Consider the following 18,060-nt stretch of genomic DNA (forward strand, 5'->3'; position numbering starts at 1 on the left):
AACCTATTAGTTCAGAGACGATTATAGAGTCAGACTACTGAATTCAATCATCGCTCCACAGCTTAGTAGTTGCATACCACTGAGTAAGTTATTTAATTTCCCTGTGCCTCAGTTTCTTCATCCAAAAATGGAAAAAGCAAAAGTACTCACCTCATAGTACTGCTATGAGAATTAAGAGATAACAGACACAAAGCACTTATGTCTGGTATATAATATTATAATTATACATCAGAATAACCTAGGTAACTTTAAAAATCTGGATTCCTGACAGACACATGACTAGTTAATAAACATGATTCAGTACTGGCTAAAAAACTGCAAACAATTAGTACCCAGATACAACTAACACACACATACATACACATGTATATACATTTTTCCCAAATATTACTATAAAATCATGTTAAAAAATCTTGTTAAAAAAAAGCCCGAAAGACAATAATAAATTTCCTCAGATGGCAGAACTATGGGTAATTTGTTCTTTGTATCTGTTTGTCAGTATTTTTGAAAAATTCTAAAATAACCACATTATCTTTATAATAGAAAAAGCAAGTATTATTTTTAAAATGTGTAATCTTACTACAGTGAGCTCAAACTTCACTAACTCCTATCATGTCTAACTACATTTTCAAGAACATACTTTTAAAATAAACCGTAAAATAACATCAGAAATGTTTTTAATGATTTTCCAGATTTACTAGTCAATTTTGATGTCTTTAATAGTCCAAAATAATTTCATGAAGGCAATAAAAAAAGTGATTTTTCAGAAACTCAAATCAGCAAGTTTGGCATAAGAACACATTAACTGTGCCATGAACTCAACAGGGTACCTTTGCCAAACTTGAATTAAAAGCACATTTTTAAATATTCCAGGTTCTAAACACTGAATGTGGTAAACCACTGTCCGTGGTACTCCTGCAGGCTCCCCGCTTTGAATAAGCAGTTGCTCAGCTGATTTACAAAAGGATCCTTACTAATTCATATATTCAGCAATTAAGATTTCTTACCTGTAACATCTTTATAACCCTGTAAATTAAAACAATATGTTTACTAATAAACCCATTTCACTAAGTGGTTAAAAATAGTGTATCATCAAAATAGGTTATGCTACCTATAAAAATAAATGGTCACCTGAAAATTCAAAATGAACTTATACCCAGCATGAATTAACAAGACAATATAGTTGCTGCAAAATAAGCTGTCAATGGGTAGAAATAATTAATCTAAGTGCTGCCAATCTTAAACATAAATCTAATACCCTAATATTTCGTATTTACCGCATGCATTTTAAAAAGTAATATCACATTCACATACTATTTTGAAGTATTAAAATTCCATATGAAGATGACGGGTTTTAGAATATAAACACTATATGTGTTTGCATGTGTATCTGTCTGTCTTTCTCTCTCTTGGGAAATATACTAAAGCTGGAGTAAAATACAACCCAGAACAGTAGGAACAAAAGACACTCTTAAATAGCTAATGTTTTGGCATAATTCAGAGTTGATATTTGGAACGAGGAGACTGAAAGGACAGGCAGGTGCCAGAAGACATAAGCCCGCATTAAACAACACAACAACCTACAACATTATTTGGAATACAATGGATGCCACTGTTCTCTGAATGAGAAAAAGATCAGTGAGTAGGAGTGGCCTAGGTCATATTCTGAGTGCATTATAGTAATAAAACTTCATGATCACTGCTTTAGCTAGGCTGTAGCCAGTATTCTTCAATAACAAAAATATAAATGCTTTCATCTTATCACTGATAACTAAAAGTTAAAATAAAGTATTTATAAATATATAACATATAAAATAATAAATTAACATATATTGGAATCTACTCCTCTATCATAATGAGGACTATGCTCACATTTTAAATGTAACATTCTTTTTTTTTAAGCAGATAACGGCTTGATTTATTGAATGAATGAGCTATGTAATTGCCAAGGCCACTGTATACTCGAGAAGGGAGCTTTATTTCTTGGTCACTTCCTCCTTTGAGGAGAGTCTTGATAATCTCCTCCTTCTTGGCCTGGAGCTGCTCCTCACTGCGTTTGTGAGCCTCCTTTGTCTTGGATCTGCGGGCCTCCGCCTGGTCAACCAAGAGCTTCCCGCAGGCCTTGTCTACCGTCAGCGTGTGGATGTGCTCCATGAGAATCCACCTGTTCTTGAACACATTCCCTGTCACCTTCAGGTACAGGCTGTGATACATGTGGCGGTCACTCTTCTTGGATTCACAGTATCTTCTGAGCAGCCAGCGCAGAATTCGCATCCTCCTCATCCAGGTTATCATCTCAGGCACTCGAGCACTGGCAATGCCCTTTTGCTGACCTATACCCATATGACTGCCCTTCCGGGTTTTTCTGGCATCGAGCTCAGGAATGGACAGTCACTAGCTTGAGGATGATCAGCCCATCTTTGAACAGCTTCCGAATCTGCTGCTGGGAGCTGGCATTGGTGATTCCATTGGTCTCACTGGGGTCCAACCAAACCTTCTTCTTGCCACAGCGGAGGACGCTGGAGGCAAGCCTCTTCTGAAGCCTGAGCGTACTCATGGCAGCGCGGAGAGGAAAGAACTCAATATAACATTTCTAAAAATATTATAACCGTAGTTGGAATGTAGACTTCAAAATCTACCTTAAGATATACTTTTTAAAAAACTCTGCCCACACCAAAATTCTTAAAACCTATTACTAAATATTCTGGGACAGCAGCAGTTCACAAACTTATGCACCATAATCTCTGGGACTACCAAGACCCTTGCAAGTCATCAGTGAGGTCAAAACTATTTTCCTAATGATACTTGGACATTAATAGCCTTTTCCATTGTGTTAGCATGTGCACTGTGCATAAGTAAGGATGGATAATGCCTTAGACAAATCAAGGCAATGGCACCAAACTGTACTAATAGTCAGGTACTTTTCACTGCCATGCACTCACACTTTAAAAAAAATTTTTTTTAAAGGCCAGTCTCACTTAAAAAGGTGTTTGATGAAGTAGAAAAAAATGATTAATTTTATTGAGCCTCGACTCTTAAGTACATGTTTGTTCAATATTCCATGTGCCAAACTGGGAAGTACACTGTATTAGTTAGGGTTCTAATTTTGATGGCTATCTCAAGGAAAAGCACCTACATGATTATCTAAGGAAGGAAGTGAAATAGCCGTTTCTCATAGAACACCATTATTACTCGAATATGGCTGAAAAACTATGGTTATCAATGTCTCGATATTTGGGAGACATTTTCTTAAAAATTAGTGAAGCAAGACTGTCCCTTCAAGGAAAACAACTGACAGTGTTTGCTGCCAATAATAAAATTTGAGCTTTGAAGCAAAAATGTGAAAACCTGTATCTGCCACTATGAGCTTGAGAGCTTCCCAATATTTAAGATTTTTCTGATGAAATCAGTGGTGATATTAACCAACATGTTATCTGATATTATTTAAAGAAATCTGGAAGATCTACTAACTCTGAACCAATATTCACTAAACAATCAATGCTACATGGGTAAAAGATCCATTCAAAGTATAACACAGACAAATGGACTTTAATATGATATCATGAAAAGTATTTAAAAGAGTCTTCCAAAGACTGTTGCTGCAAAGGGGAGGCTAGGCCTCCCTATAGTTGTGCCTAAGAGCCTCTTCCCGAATACCTCTTTGTTGCTCAGATGTGGCCCTCTCTCTCTAGCTAAGCCAACTTGGCAGGTGAAATCACTGCCCTCCCCCTTACATGGGATCTGACACCCAGGGGAGTGAATCTCCCTGGCAACGTGGAATATGACTCCCGGGGAGGAATGTAGACCTGGCATCGTGGGATGGAGAACATCTTCTTGACCAAAAGGGGGATATGAAAGGAAATGAAATAAGCTACAGTGGCAGAGAGATTCCAAAGGGAGCAGAGAGGTCACTGTGGTGGGCACTCTTATGCACAATATAGACAACTCTTTTTAGGTTCTAGTGAATTGGAGTAGCTAGCAGTAAATACCTGAAACTATCCAACTACAATCCAGAACCCACGAATCTTGAAGATGATTATATAAAAATGTAGCTCACGAGGGGTGACAATGTGATTTGGAAAGCCATATGGACCACACTCCCCTTTGTCTAGTTTATGGACGGATGAGTAGAAAAATGGGGGAAGGGAAAAAAACAAGCAAACAAACAAAGGCACCCAGTGTTCTTTTTTACTTTAATTGCTCTTTTTCACTTTAATTATTATTCTTGTTATTTTTGTGTGTGGTACTGAAGGTGTCAGGGATTGATTTTGGTGATGAATGCACAACTATGTAATGGTAGTGTGAAAAATCAAATGTACGCTTTGTTTTGTATGAGTGCATGGTATGTGAATATATCTCAATAAAATGAATTAAAAAAAAAAAGTCTTCCAACGGATAATGATCAGCAGAAATCTAAATTACATATTTAAGCTCAAACTAGAAACCTTTGTATAACTGATTCATCTAAGTTTTATTACCAATGTCTCTCTAAAATAATCACCAAGTATTTTCCAACTCCTACCCCCCAAAATCATTAATGTGAAAAATACAAATCTAATCCTAATGTAATCTAAGAACTCATTAAAGACCTCATATAAAATCACGGTATACTGTACAAGCATTGTCCTAGGTACACATTTGTCATATTCCCAGAAATTTATTCAGATAATAGTATCAATATTCATCTAAAAATAACTTTTGGAAGACATATTCCCAATCTATGGATTTTATGGTAAGCATGTTCATAAAAAAGATGTTACAAATTTTAGAAGTTTTCTGAATATTTGATTGTATCAACAGTGATCATACTGTTGTTCCCATTTCATTTTCTCTACTAAACATAATCTAACCAGATTCAGAACAAGAGGAAAAAAACTGGCAATCTCAAGTCTCAGTGCCCAAAGTTGATAACAATGGCATAAAAGATTATTTTAAGACAGAATTTTCATTGGTTCTGTAAAAACCAGAAAACAGAAAGCATAATGAATGGAAAAAATAAATGGAAAGCCATTATGAGCGAACAAAGGAAATAGAAAGTACATTCTTAAAAGGAACAAAAAGAATTTGCAAAGAGCAGACAGAATTCACCTGATTTTTCTTTAAGAGAACATGTATGACATCAAGCAACAGAGAACTATGAGCTATGATTCTGAATAAAACAGGCTAACCATACCACCCTTAACCACTAAAACCCCAAAGAACAGTAAGCCAATGAGCTTTTTCTCTCAAGGATTTTAACTCTGAGGGTCAAACTCTCTTCTATGTTCAAAATCAAAAAATTCTCATGCGGAGTTTAAAGAGGCAAGGCATGACTTCCTAATTTGGAAACAACCTGTCACACTGTTTTTACTACAGATGGTGGCAGAACTAGACTCAATAGTGATACATATCCTACACCTTCTAAAAACAAAGAAAATATCTGAATATCCGGTGAAAATGGTTTGTCCTGTCTACATAGGTCGAGGGGACTACTTAAGGAAGTTTAATGCTGCAGAAACTAAACAAGCCGGAAGCAGTTTAAGCAGCTTCATCCTGTTCATACCTTAGAGTTAGTGGAGACACATGGTCACTCTAACCATAACATAGTGAGAGCGTTTAGAAAGCAAGGCACGTTGTGTGTATTCAACCTAAAAACATGACAATCCCAACAGTGTAATCTCAGTTCAAATTTCTTACTTTTCTGTAAACCATATATTTTAATTTTCTTTAAAATTATATTTCTTTCAAGTAAAAGTACCAAAATTTGGGCTACTTTCCAGCCATAGTAAGCTATGCAATTTCAATTCTCTAAATAATTTCATTCATGACACACTTGCTAACTTACAAATATGAAAATCTGAACCATCCTTAAATTTTGGAATCAACTTGTATTGGGAAAATACTTTCCTCTTTTATAAATGAACCACCTCTAGATGTGTTCTCCTTCACCTTATCAAGTACATTCATTTCCTTAATTAAATTGTAATACAGTTTTGGTCACTCACATATGCCAAAAGATGAGTGAAGCTTTACGTGTTAGTGTTGCTAGAAAAAAAATATCAACCAGATGACCTGAGATAGGCACACAAGTCTCCCCTCCTCCCCAGCTCTCAGCCTGCCTCAGCCCAGCTACGTACTACCAGAATTGTTTACTAGAAAAGCTTTGGTTCATGAATAAAGATGATCCACCTTTGACAACATGCTCACCCCTGCTGTCAGCTCACACATGTGAAGTTATATCCCAGAGCACATATATGCACTGGAAAAGCCCATCAGTGGATGTCCAGGCACTGCTAGCATGTCAGGTGTTAGTTAACCGGCTGAGACATGCCCAGAACTGGTTACAGGTCCTGCAAGACTTTGCACAATGCTTAGACTCTAACTTACAAGTGTAAATTTAGGTTAAACAAATAAATTTTGATCCCTGTTCTAGGCATTCATGATCCCCTAGTTTCAGGTCATCTTAAAGGTAAGTACATCCTATCAGCCAGAAAACTAATAAAAATTTCACACTTCTGACCAAAAAGCAACAGACTCTACCTAACCTGGAAATAATTTTCAATTAAGGGGTCAGTTATATGTTCAAGAAGTATTACTCAAATATTCATTTTATTTATAATAAAGGAAAACAGGTCTATATCCTAAAATAAATGCTATACTATTTACTAGCATTTTATGACATTACACCAAAAGTCAAGACTGATAAAATTGTTTATAAACAAATTAACTTAGCCCCCAGAATAATGACCAATACCTAGTAATAACGCTTTACACACCACAATGCTCAGTTACATCCTTAAAGACAACACTAAACCTTTTTTCTTAATCATCTCACCAATTTCGTACCACATCCTGATCTTCTATGACCCACGCTTTTTTCAAAACTATGAAAGAATCATTCTGCTGCTATTCTTCTAATATTAATTTAACCACAATCAAAATCTGATAGCTTCATAAAAATCCAGTTACAACATTTTCCTTAACCTACCTCTGTTCCTGCTTCTAGTCTCTAATAAACTGAAATTAGACCATGACATCTATAAATGGCATAAAATAAAATTATTTTTCATGGGCAGGGGGATAGCAAATGAAGTTTAAGAAAACAAACCAAAATGTGGTACATACACACAAAGAAATATTATTCAGCCATAAAAAAGGACTGAACTCCTAACACATGCAACAACATGGAGGAACCCTGAAGACATCATGTTGAGTGACGTAAGTCAGACACAAAAAGACAAATATTGCATGATCTCACCAATTTGAAACAATTAGAATAGTAAACTAGTTATAGAGTCAGAATCAAGAATACATGTGACCAGGGGATGGGGCAGGGATAGGGAATAGGGAGTTAAGACTCAAAATGTACCGAGTTTCTATCTGGAACCACGGAAATGTTTTGGTAATGGGTGGTGGTGATGGTAGCACAACACTGTGAACATAATTAACAGCAGTGAAATGTATATCTGAAGGTGGTTAAAAGGGGAAATGTTAGTGAAATGTAAGTTAAATCATGGACTATATTGAATAGTAAAATTATAAAAAAAGTGCTTTCATCAATTGTGACAGATGTTTCACACCAATGCAAAGTCAATAATAGTGAGGTATATGGGAATCCTATATTTTATGCATGATTGTTCTGTAAACCCACAACTTTTCTAATAAAAAAAAGAAAATGAACCAATGTTAGATAAAAGCTACACTTCAGATTCACAAGCATATGCTCACACAAACAAAACTTAACCAGTTATTGCAGGAAATAAAGTAAATGTTGAAGAATAGTTATAACTACCATTGAGGTTCAACTTATCAAGAAAAAGGAACAGAGATGCTTGTCCTGTCACATCTTTGGCCACTACCTACCTCATTATACCTATTAGTCACCAGAAAAAGAGATCTTCAGTAATACCAACATTTACAAATACAATTTCTTCAAAACAGTTTCAAATATAGTTAAATTGTTTGATAAAGCATAGTTACAATCTAAGCATTACTCTGGACTATAGAGTTAGCCATAGGAAGTTATGCAATCATTATTCCTTCACTGAGAGACTTCCTACTCCATTTTGACTGACAAACCATAAGTTTTGTGGAGTTTTCTTTTTTTTACCATCAAATACTGGTTTATTAACATTAAATAGGTTTACCTACATCATAATAAAAGATACAATATGTTAGATGTAAAGCTTAACTTCTAAGATTAGAATAAATTAAATAATGTGCAAAGGTTCCCCAGAAAACAAATAGAAAGTGAGAGATGGCCATCAGATAATGAAAAAGCTAAGAAAAATAACGCAAGTATTTTTAAGAACCAATTCATTTAATTATGAAAGGTTTTCTATTACAATACTGGAAAGTCATTTCTAAAACCAGAAATGTTCAGGTGTAAGGGGAGGAAAAACTAGTAAATGAAATAATCATCCCTCCCCCCACCAAATCCCCTGACTCTTTTGCCTTTATTCAACAGCAGCAACTTGTCATCTGCAGAGTAACTATGAAAAAGGTAGTTCTCCAAAGGACAGGGCAATTTTACTTTAATAACTATTCGTATCTCTAAGAAAACAAAATTTTCAAAATGAGTGCTTACAAATAAAACTTAAGAATAATAAATAATATGATAATAGAATTTAATTAAATGCTTCTGGTTTAGGATTTTTTTTAATGTCAACTTACAATTTAAAATACCACGAGTAAACTGAATTCCCTGTTTCTAAACTGAAAAAAGATTCCCTTTCTCAATCAAAGGTGAGAAATCGCCCAAAAACAATTATAAACAGATCCATTCAAATAGAAAAACAAAACTATGCACCAAGATAACATTTTATATCCTAATTTTTTATCCAAAGATGAAAGGAAACATGAAGTCATTCTGATAGAAAACAGAACCTTGAAAGCAAAACTTGTATGTCACCTTTCAAAAAATATGCTAATAAGTATATGAATGAACACTTAACTATGCAGAATATATACGCCTACTAGAACCTAACTCATTAAAATCATTAGAGAAGATGAGTTGTGAATCAGGAGTAATTCAACATAATATCAGTATTCAAACTGGCAACCTGAACCAAATAATTTACATCAGCATTCTACTAAGGATTAGAGTGGTTATAGGTGAAGAGTGGAATCCTTCCCACCAAAGAAGTCCCAAAAGTAAAAGCCAAATTTACTCAAAACTATAAACAGGAACTTAATAATACAAAAAAAAGGATTAAATTTCATCAGAATATTCAAATTTGGCAAACATGTTTTGGTGCCTTGCAATTCTTTTTCAAACCTCAAAACTGATATTTCAGCATATAATATTAACTTGGAGTTAACTTATTACCACGGATCAAAAATAGACGCTATTAAAATAATCTCCTAAAAGGGCATAAATCCTGTGTAACGTGCATTTCATGCTGTTAAAAGTCTGTGCCATAATTAAAACTTAAAAATTAAATCCAATTCCAAATGTTCAACGTCACGGGGTCTTTCCCTGACTTTTCACCTTTATCCTCTTCTCCCCATAGTCTCTGCTATTCGAATGGATTGGGACTCAAGCACACTTTTTAAAAAACTGCTGAGAACGGTTTCAAGTAGCTTTGTCATAAACAAGTACCATGTACCAGGCCAAGAGCAAGTGTTGATTTCCTTATTTTCAGCAGGCGCACGAGAGGGACAGCAGGACAGACGCACCCCACCCTCCCCACCCTGCCTGTCACAGCGTGGACACTGGGACTCGCCAACAAGACTGAAGGGGGAAGGGGCGACCCTGCTTTCAACCTAGAAAAGATAAGAGGGGGGAAATGTGATTTACATTGGGGTGCAACTGCGGGCTTGTGTTATCAGTAAATCCGCACAACCAGAACCACTTTGGATATTTACTCTACACTCGCAGTTGGCAACCTCCAAGTTTCCAAACCTACGGAAGCAAAACACCCAGCCCGTCGCCTGCTCCTTTGGAGCGGCAAAGACATATTTCACCAACAGTTCAAAGACGCCACTGAACACCAACCAACCGGAGCAGGAATAAAAATTTCCAATCATGTTTGACTTCCCACTATAGGAAACGGGAAGGGAGAGGACGCGACACTGAGTCAGACCAACTGTTTTTTTTTTTTTTTTTTTACAAGCGCGCAAATTCCAAGCCCTGACACAGGTAACAAAAGAATCCCTTTGACCCCGTCGCACCAGCTCTGGGCGCGACCTCCACTGCATTTCTGATTCGGAGAGATCTCCGCAGGTCGGCGACAACGCCAGTCTGCCGGGAGGGGACGGGAGACGACTCGTCCCTCACTTCTGAACTCGCTCTGGCCAGAGCCACCCGGGGAGGGCACCTTCCTGGCACAGACGCGACCCGGAGGCCCCCACGCCGCCCCGGGCTGCGGGCGCCGCGCTGCACCAGGCGGGGGGCGCGGAGGCGCACGGGGGAGCCGAGGGGACCACAGGGCGCGGGGAGCGGCCAGGGGGGCGAGCCCACAGGTGTCCCTCACCGAGGGGAGAGAGAGACCCCGGCCCGGGAGCGGCGGGGACGGGGGGCAGGGGGCCGGCTCGGCGCTCGGGACGCCGGATCAGTGCACGGGACGGGGGCGCCCGCGAGGGGGCGCCGGGGACGCGGAGGGGCCCGGCGAGGTTTGGGGGGTGGCGAAGGCGGGTTCACGGGCGGTGGGCGGAAACCGAGCAGCCCCCGAGTCCTCAGAGCAGCCGGGACCGGCCAGCGGGCCGCGCCGCGGGGGAAGGCCCGAGGGGGCTCCCGGGCTGGGGGTGGGATGGCGGACCCCCGACTCACCTCGGTGGGCTGGCTGATCTCGAACAGGTCCAGCCGGTTGGCGTTCCAGTGGTTGATGATGTCGGCCAGCTTCCGCCGCTCCTCCTCGCGGCCGCCCGCCGACATCGTCGCGGCGCCCGGGGCCGCCTCAGCTCCGCTCGGGAGAGGCCACCTCTCACCTCCGCTCCGCTCGGGGCCGCCTCAGCTCGGCTCCGAGGCCGCCTCAGCTCCGGAGGGGGTGGGGCCCGCCCCGAAGCCGGAGACAGGGAAACAAAAAATATATCTTTATGAGTAAAAATAAATGGAAGCGAGGCTGAGTCTGCGGGAGCAAGCCCGGATCCGGGGCCGGGAGGGCAGCCGGCGGCTCCTTTCCTTTTCCTGCTCAGGGGCTGCACCGGGGCGGCCGGAGCCGGCGCGCGTCTGTGTGTGTGTGTGAGAGAGCCCGTCCCTCGGGCTGGCGCTCGGCGCTCCTGCGCCTCGGCCTCCGCCGCCTCCGCCTTTCTTCTCCCGCTCGCCCGCGCGCGGACTGCTCGCTTCCCCCGGCCTCTTTCCTCTTCCCTCGGCCCGCCTCCCCGCCCCGCCGGCCCCGGTGTGTGTGTGTCGGTGAGCGGCTCCCACACGCCCGCCCGCGCGCGCCCGCGTCGCCGCCCGCCGCCCGCCTCCCTGCGCGCGCGCGCTGCTGCCGCCGCCGCCGCCGCCAGGCGCGTCCCCCGACCTTGGCCTCGCCGCGCACGCGCATGCGCCCGCCCTGCTGCCCGCCTCACCGCGCACGCGCCCGCCCCACCGCCGCCGCCGCCGCCTGCACGGGGCCTCTCCGCTGGGTGCTGCTGCGCGTCCCGCACTGGAGCCCGCGAGGCCGCGCCGCCGCTCCCTTCCCCGCCTGCCTCTGGCGCCAGGCCCGGCCGCCGGGAGCTGGGAAGGGTTAGGGTGGCGTTTGGCTCGGGCGGGAGGCAAGGCCAACGCGGGCAGGCAGGGTGCCGGGAAGGGAGGCCCGAGCTCGGGGACGCACCTATCCGCCAGGTGGGCTGCACCGGCCTGCGCCTGAGGAAGCGCTCTCCCGCGCGTGTGCGCGTTTCGGTGGCTGATCTAGCGTCCCCCCAGGCCCCGGGTCCCGACGCCATCCGACTCTCCCACGGCGGCGTCCCCTCTCTCTCGGGCACGGTGAGGTGGGGGCGCCCGAGACCTTTGTGTCTGCCCGCTCGGAAAACGCACCCTCCCAGGTCGCTGCGAGGGGAGCTGGGCGGCAAGAGCGCCCCGGGCTGCGGAGACCCAGGGTTCAGCCGTCTGGGGGTGCTTGTGCGTCGGGCGCCTCTCCCCCTGCAGGCGATTTTGGCTGCGGAGCTCGTGCAGCCGGCGTGGGTCTCCATGATCTGCCGTGGGTTTCATCAAACGCGCTCGTCCCCGAAACGCCCAAACCAAGTCGGGGCCATCGGGAGCTGCATCTGACAAGGCCGCTGCGTGCTCGCCAGTGCCTGCGCTTTTCCGTGTGGGGGTGACTTTTCCCTGCACCCACTGGACGGCGCTTTAGTGGGGAAGGAGCGAGCCCCATCCTTCCCGCCGGGTTTTGTCCTCAGCTCCCTTTTCTGACACCGAAGGAGGCTTGGCAGCAGAGAAGCAGAGGCGCTGAATCAGTGCCACGCGGGGGTGAATTCCTCAATGGAGCCCTAGTCTGCTCTCGAAATTAAAAGTGCGGGCTTGCAGGGAACGTCTGTGCGTGGCGGGCACCCTCGGGCCCCGGCGCTCGGCTCTGTCTCCCTGAGCCCCCGTGCTGCTTCCCAGAGGGTGCTGATCGCGGGGCGCGAGAGCCTCAGTCCGGCCCGGGACAGTCCGGACACACGTGCCCTGCGGTCATCAGCTCCAACAGTAGGCGCTTATTCCCGGCAAAGGCTAGGATTGCAAAGCTGTCAGCTAGACAGGCGATGTCCAGAAGTAACCACGTGTATAATCGCTGAAGAGCAAATTCAGTATTGCTAGAAAATAAATATGGGCTCCTTGCAGTTTTATTTTTATAATTAAAAAATATGTAGCATATGCGAAATGTCTGCAGTACTATGCAGGACCCATAGAAGCCTGTAAATCAATATTAATTATTATTGCTTTTCTGACTCTCGTTAAAATTCCACGTTTATGTTTTGTGTGAGTGGTGAATTAATACACACACTAAAATTCATGGTAGGATTCAACCAGCATTGGTTTATTGACACATGTTTAAGAGCAACCAGAAATGCATAGAACACCCAAGACTCTCAGTACTGGGTATGTGTATAGGTCATGACATTTTTCAAACTGATAGATTGTTCCACTAATCGTCATTGTTCAAGACCCCAAAATGATATTTTGAACTGCATATTACTTTTGTACCAGATAAAAGAATAAAAAGTAAATATGCGATCCATCTCTTTTCTCAGTGCACTGCTGAATTCTGATGCATTTAAGAAATCATATTTAAATATTATTCAATAAGTGCTCTATGAAAATAACATCTTGTGGGACTTAGAAATCCCATCTAATAGACAAACTGAAATACAAGATAGACCGGAATGAAGCTAAGCAAAGATACATTGGTTGAGGTTGAAAAAGAAGACCCTTATAATCGTTAAGTGTTTTTAAGTTTACAGTCTACTTTTTTTGCTCTTAGTTTTCTCTTTTTAAAATATTTTAATTATGCTATTAAGAAAAGCTCCTACTTAAATCAACATTGAACTGCAATTATTTCTAAGTATCTTCTATCTAAAATTTAAATCTGAAACCTTGAAGTATCATGTAGTGGGAGTAAATAAAAACTTTCTGGCAAACTTTGAATATTTTTGAAAGTGTATGTGGTGGTTTGGAGCTACATATCCAAACTTAATCCATGTTCTTAAACTTAATCCATTCCTGTGGGGGTGAACCCATTGTAAGTAGGACCTTTTGATAAGATTACTTCAGTTAAGGTGTGGCCCACCTCAATCAGGATGGGTCCTAATCCTGTTACTGGAGTCCTTTATAAAAGAATGAAATTCAGACAGTATGCTTAACTGTGTGACAGGGGAACCAAGGACAAAGGATCACTGGCAACCCATCCCAGGCGAAGAAAGCATCGCCTTGATGATGCCTTGATCTGGGCTTCTAGCCTCAAAACCATGAGCCAATAAATTCCCATTGTTTTAGCCAACCCATGGCACAGTATTTGCTTTAGCAATGAGAAAACTAAAATAGTATACGTCATCTAATTTTCTAGCCACCAATAAATTCCATATTTCAGTAAATTAACCAAAGTTTGAAACAATATTTTGATTTTATGATTGTACAAATCATCGTAGAAGCCCTTTTAGTAAATATATCAATTCAGAGAATAGTCTTGAAACAAAAATAAATGAATATAATAAAGGCACAAAGAGCAGAACTTTTTCTGCTATCTTCCACAGTAACCTAAACATTTGAAAATTAGTTTAGTTAAATAACCAAACTCTTCTTTGCCTAATGCATGGCTAGAAAGATCGGTGTTGTCAATTTAGTTTAAAAATAAGATTTCTGAGGATTAATTCTCCATAAGTAGGGTATGTGCTACTTGATAAATGGAGAGACATATTTTCAAACTCTGCCTTCTTCATTATATTCTTATGTTCTTGACTTTTAGTCAAATTTTAGGTTACAAATAGAATTTCCAGGAAATAGGTTGTCATAGAGAAAGTAATGATATGAAAAGTCCTTTAAAAAGGAATTTAATCTTACTTGTTTAAAGAAAAAAATTAATCTTACCAACCCAACAAGACATACATATTTGGTTAAATAGCTACTCTAGCATTTTATAACCTAAGAAGGTATTTAAAAGAAAAAAATCTGTTTCCTAAATACATAAACAAGAAATTTACATTGAATACAAAGAAAATAAACCTTCTTACATATAAGGTATTAGAAGGAGAATTATATCCTGTGAACATTCATCACTTATCTTTAAATCTGTTGAGAATTGCTGTAAATTGCCTTCATTTTATTCAATATCATGTTATAAGTAAAACTTTGGATCATAAATACTCTGAAAATCATTATAGATATCAGGATTTAAGTTAAACTATTAAAGCTTGTCTTCCCTGTCTTCCAGACTTCTCCACCTCCTTTTCCTTCTTCCCATAAATTATCCCTCCCTCAACCTGCCAAGATAGTCCCCGCAGATTGTTCTGGAAGTGCTCACGTTAATAAAATTTTTCAGTCCCATGCTCTGTTTCCTCAAGTTCTGTTTCCTTCTTAGAAAACTGACAAACTAATCTGTACTATTTCTTTTGAAGGCTTCTTTTTTCAAGACTTATCTAAATCTCATCCCTAGAAATTTCCCTAATTCCTCATAATTGGGATTTTAGCTCCCACCTTGAATTTTGTTTGGGGGTTGAAATTCTGAATGTGCTTTTTCTTTTCACTAGTTCAAGGCCTCTTGGTGATGTCAGGACCTTTGATTTCTTAAATTTTATCTCCCACTCCCAGCTTTGAGCACATAGTTACTTTGCATATAATGGATGGTGGATAAATAATCATCGAATAGACTGATGATGGTCAGGCTGTGAGGACCCCAGATTTGGGGGCTGCCATTCCTCTTACAATCAATCATTTAAGATGTAGACTACTCAAATGAGTGATCTTCACAAGGGTGGAGATGCCACCGCTCGGAGGCCTTGGAACCCTTAAATCAAGCTTATGGGACTAGAAGAAGAAAGAAGTGTGCTTTTGCCTCATTCCTAAAATGAGGTCTTGTTCTACTGAGCAACTGTAATGTGACTTTATCACATTTTTTGTATTGTATCATTGATACAATACAGGCCAAAGAAATGTTGGAAACATTATAAAAAACAGGTTCTAAGACCAAGCAAATGTAATAAATCTGCCTCCTGCCCCAATTTTTACAGTCTCTAGAAAATAGAAAGCACCAGGAAAAAGATTAGGTGCTTAATACGTCTAAGAAGAATAATGCAATTATATCAACTATTACTCTCTTATTCCCTATCTCATGTCCTTTTCTGCTAGAAAATTGGTATTTTATATCTATATTATATTATATAGAATGCATATAGAATATGATATATATGTAATTTTTCTAGAAAACTATATTTGTAAAATGCAAAATCCCATTAAATTTTATTTAAACAAATGAAAAACACATGCCAAATGAAAAGAAAATGTACTCTTAAATGCTTTACTGCAGCAAAAAGAAGAGAAACAATGAGCTATTGAGAAATATGTTGTTCGTGGAAACAGGTGGAATAACCAAGAACTTCCCCCAAGCAAAATTTCTCCTGTATCCACTGGTGTCCCTGGAAATCAAAAATACCAAGTTACAAGTTTTTGCTGCTGTTGAACTGCAGTGTAACTTAAACATTGCAAAACATGTTGACATTTGCAACAATGCTGTGACAAGTGAAAAACCTGGCCTAAGGACGTCTGTTTAGATGGTGTTATAAGTCTGTGCTTTGAAACACACTTGCCACACAAACATTTCTGTTCTAAATATACACCATTAGATGGGGAATAGAAAAAGGAAATGTAAAAATTATAGATGCAATATAAACATTGCTGAGGATCAGTGACTTGCAGAAATGCACAACGGTGAGAAGGGGCTGGAGGAGCAGCCCTGCTGGGCCCTGGGACCTTAAAATCCTGCAGGAGTGGGGCTCCTGTTGGGCAGTGGGGACTGAAAGTGCTCAGAAGATGCTTTCAAAAGCTACCGCCAACTATTGCCTGGGGTTGTGACTTACCCAAAGCTGTATGTGCAAGAGAGAAAATATTGATACAGCATGCTGCCCAGAAACTCTGTTAAATTCTGCAATGCCTTCAACATAACCATAACATGTCTCGTGCTGAGTGAGGACCCCACATGAGCCAGGTTAGGGAACTGCAAAGCTCTTAGCCAGAGAGCGGAGGTGAGCAAAGAGACACAGGAAAGGAGACCAAAAGGGAAAGAATTTCCCACATAAGATGAGCTGGCAAACCAAAATTCCAATGCACATTTATAAATCAAACACTAAAGGAGATATCAAAATAAGCAATCTAAAGATGAGTTCACTCTAGAGAAAATAAAAACAGTAGAACATTCTGAAAGGAAAAAGAAATTATCAAATAAAAGAAACAGAAACAAAACAAGAACACATACACATATACATGTATATATACATACATACACACACACACACACACATATAGAACCAATTAGAAATCCTGGAAATGACAAATTTTAGTGATTGAAACAAAAAATCTGCAATAGAAAGAAGTACAGAGAGCACCTCTGGAAAGCAGAATAGAAAGACAAAGAGATTTAGAAACATAAAAGAATTCTAAAGTACAAGGACAATAGACTGAGAGATTTAAATCTAATCTAATCAGAATTCCAGAAGGAGAGAGGGAATGACTGAGAAACAATAATTAAAGACATAACAGCCGAGAATTTTCCTGAATTTGAGAAACATGAATCTTCAAATTAAAAATGCTTTCAGACACCAAGCAGGATGAATGAAAGCAAATCTACACCTAAATAAATTGTAGAGAAAGTATAAGTTAAAGGTCAAAGGCAAAATGTTAAAAGCTACCTGAAAGAAAGAAAAGGAGTAGAATCAAAGAGGGAACCTAGAAAATATGCCTCTGTTTTTTGGAGGGTTAACCATAAAGGATGGTTAAGTTCATGTGACAACTTGGCCAGGTTATGGTGTCCAAGTTTTTTGGTCAAGCAAACACTGGCTTGCTTTGTTACTGTGAGGATATTTCATGGATTTAAATCATCAGTAAGTTGATTGCATCTATGGCTGATGACATCTACAATCAACTGTGGAGATTGCCTTCAAAAATGAGAGAAGTCTCTTGCAATAAGTTAAAGGCTTTGAAAGGAGAAGTGATGATTCCATCAGTCAGAAGGGAGAATTTCCATCTCAGTTTTAGCCAGCTAGCTTCTCCTGGGGAATTCATCAGAGTTCCCAGCTTACAGCCTGCCCTATGGAATTTGGACTTGCCCATCCCCACAGTTGTGTGAGAGAGTTCTTATAAAAATCTCATATTTACAGATATCTTCTGTCGGTTCTGTTTTCCAAAAGAACCCTGACTAATATATCATAGATGAGAAAACTGAGGCTCAGAAGAGCCCCTTTCTAGCATTCACGCTTCACTTCACTATATTCTAAATGTCCTATTTCAGTAAAACTATTTCCTGACTTCATCGTCACTGGAAAGAGGAAACAGGTGAGTGCCCTTCAGCCATACAGCTTTAGTGTAGGTGGCTGCAAATGATATGGTTTACAGAGGAACCTCCATAATTATCGTTATGTTGTTGGGATTAGATCAGTGATTACAAAAATTGGTGGTTATCAGAATGT

General features: G+C 40.7%; 1 protein-coding gene and 1 pseudogene across 14 annotated transcripts in view; both read right to left on the bottom strand.

The window, feature by feature from the left end:
• AFDN (afadin, adherens junction formation factor) overlaps window positions 1-11,303 on the bottom strand; it is a 167,702-nt gene extending 156,399 nt beyond the window's left edge. For 7 of the 14 annotated variants that reach the window (XR_005214095.1, XM_037817580.1, XM_037817579.1 and 4 more), the window contains exon 1: window positions 10,751-11,303. Coding sequence is in view for 13 of the 14 variants with exons in the window: in XM_037817580.1 (XP_037673508.1) it covers window positions 10,751-10,855 (105 nt within the window). In the remaining variant the exon portion in view is untranslated. The remainder of the gene's footprint in view (window positions 1-10,750) is intronic. The other 7 variants (XM_037817591.1, XM_037817586.1, XM_037817584.1 and 4 more) reach the window with 1 other exon arrangement.
• LOC119519853 lies at window positions 1,977-2,583 on the bottom strand (annotated as a pseudogene).
• Window positions 11,304-18,060: the final 6,757 nt, after the last annotated feature.

This window comes from Choloepus didactylus, chromosome 24 (genome assembly GCF_015220235.1).
Source record: "Choloepus didactylus isolate mChoDid1 chromosome 24, mChoDid1.pri, whole genome shotgun sequence".
Taxonomy (NCBI): Eukaryota; Metazoa; Chordata; class Mammalia; order Pilosa; family Megalonychidae; genus Choloepus; species Choloepus didactylus.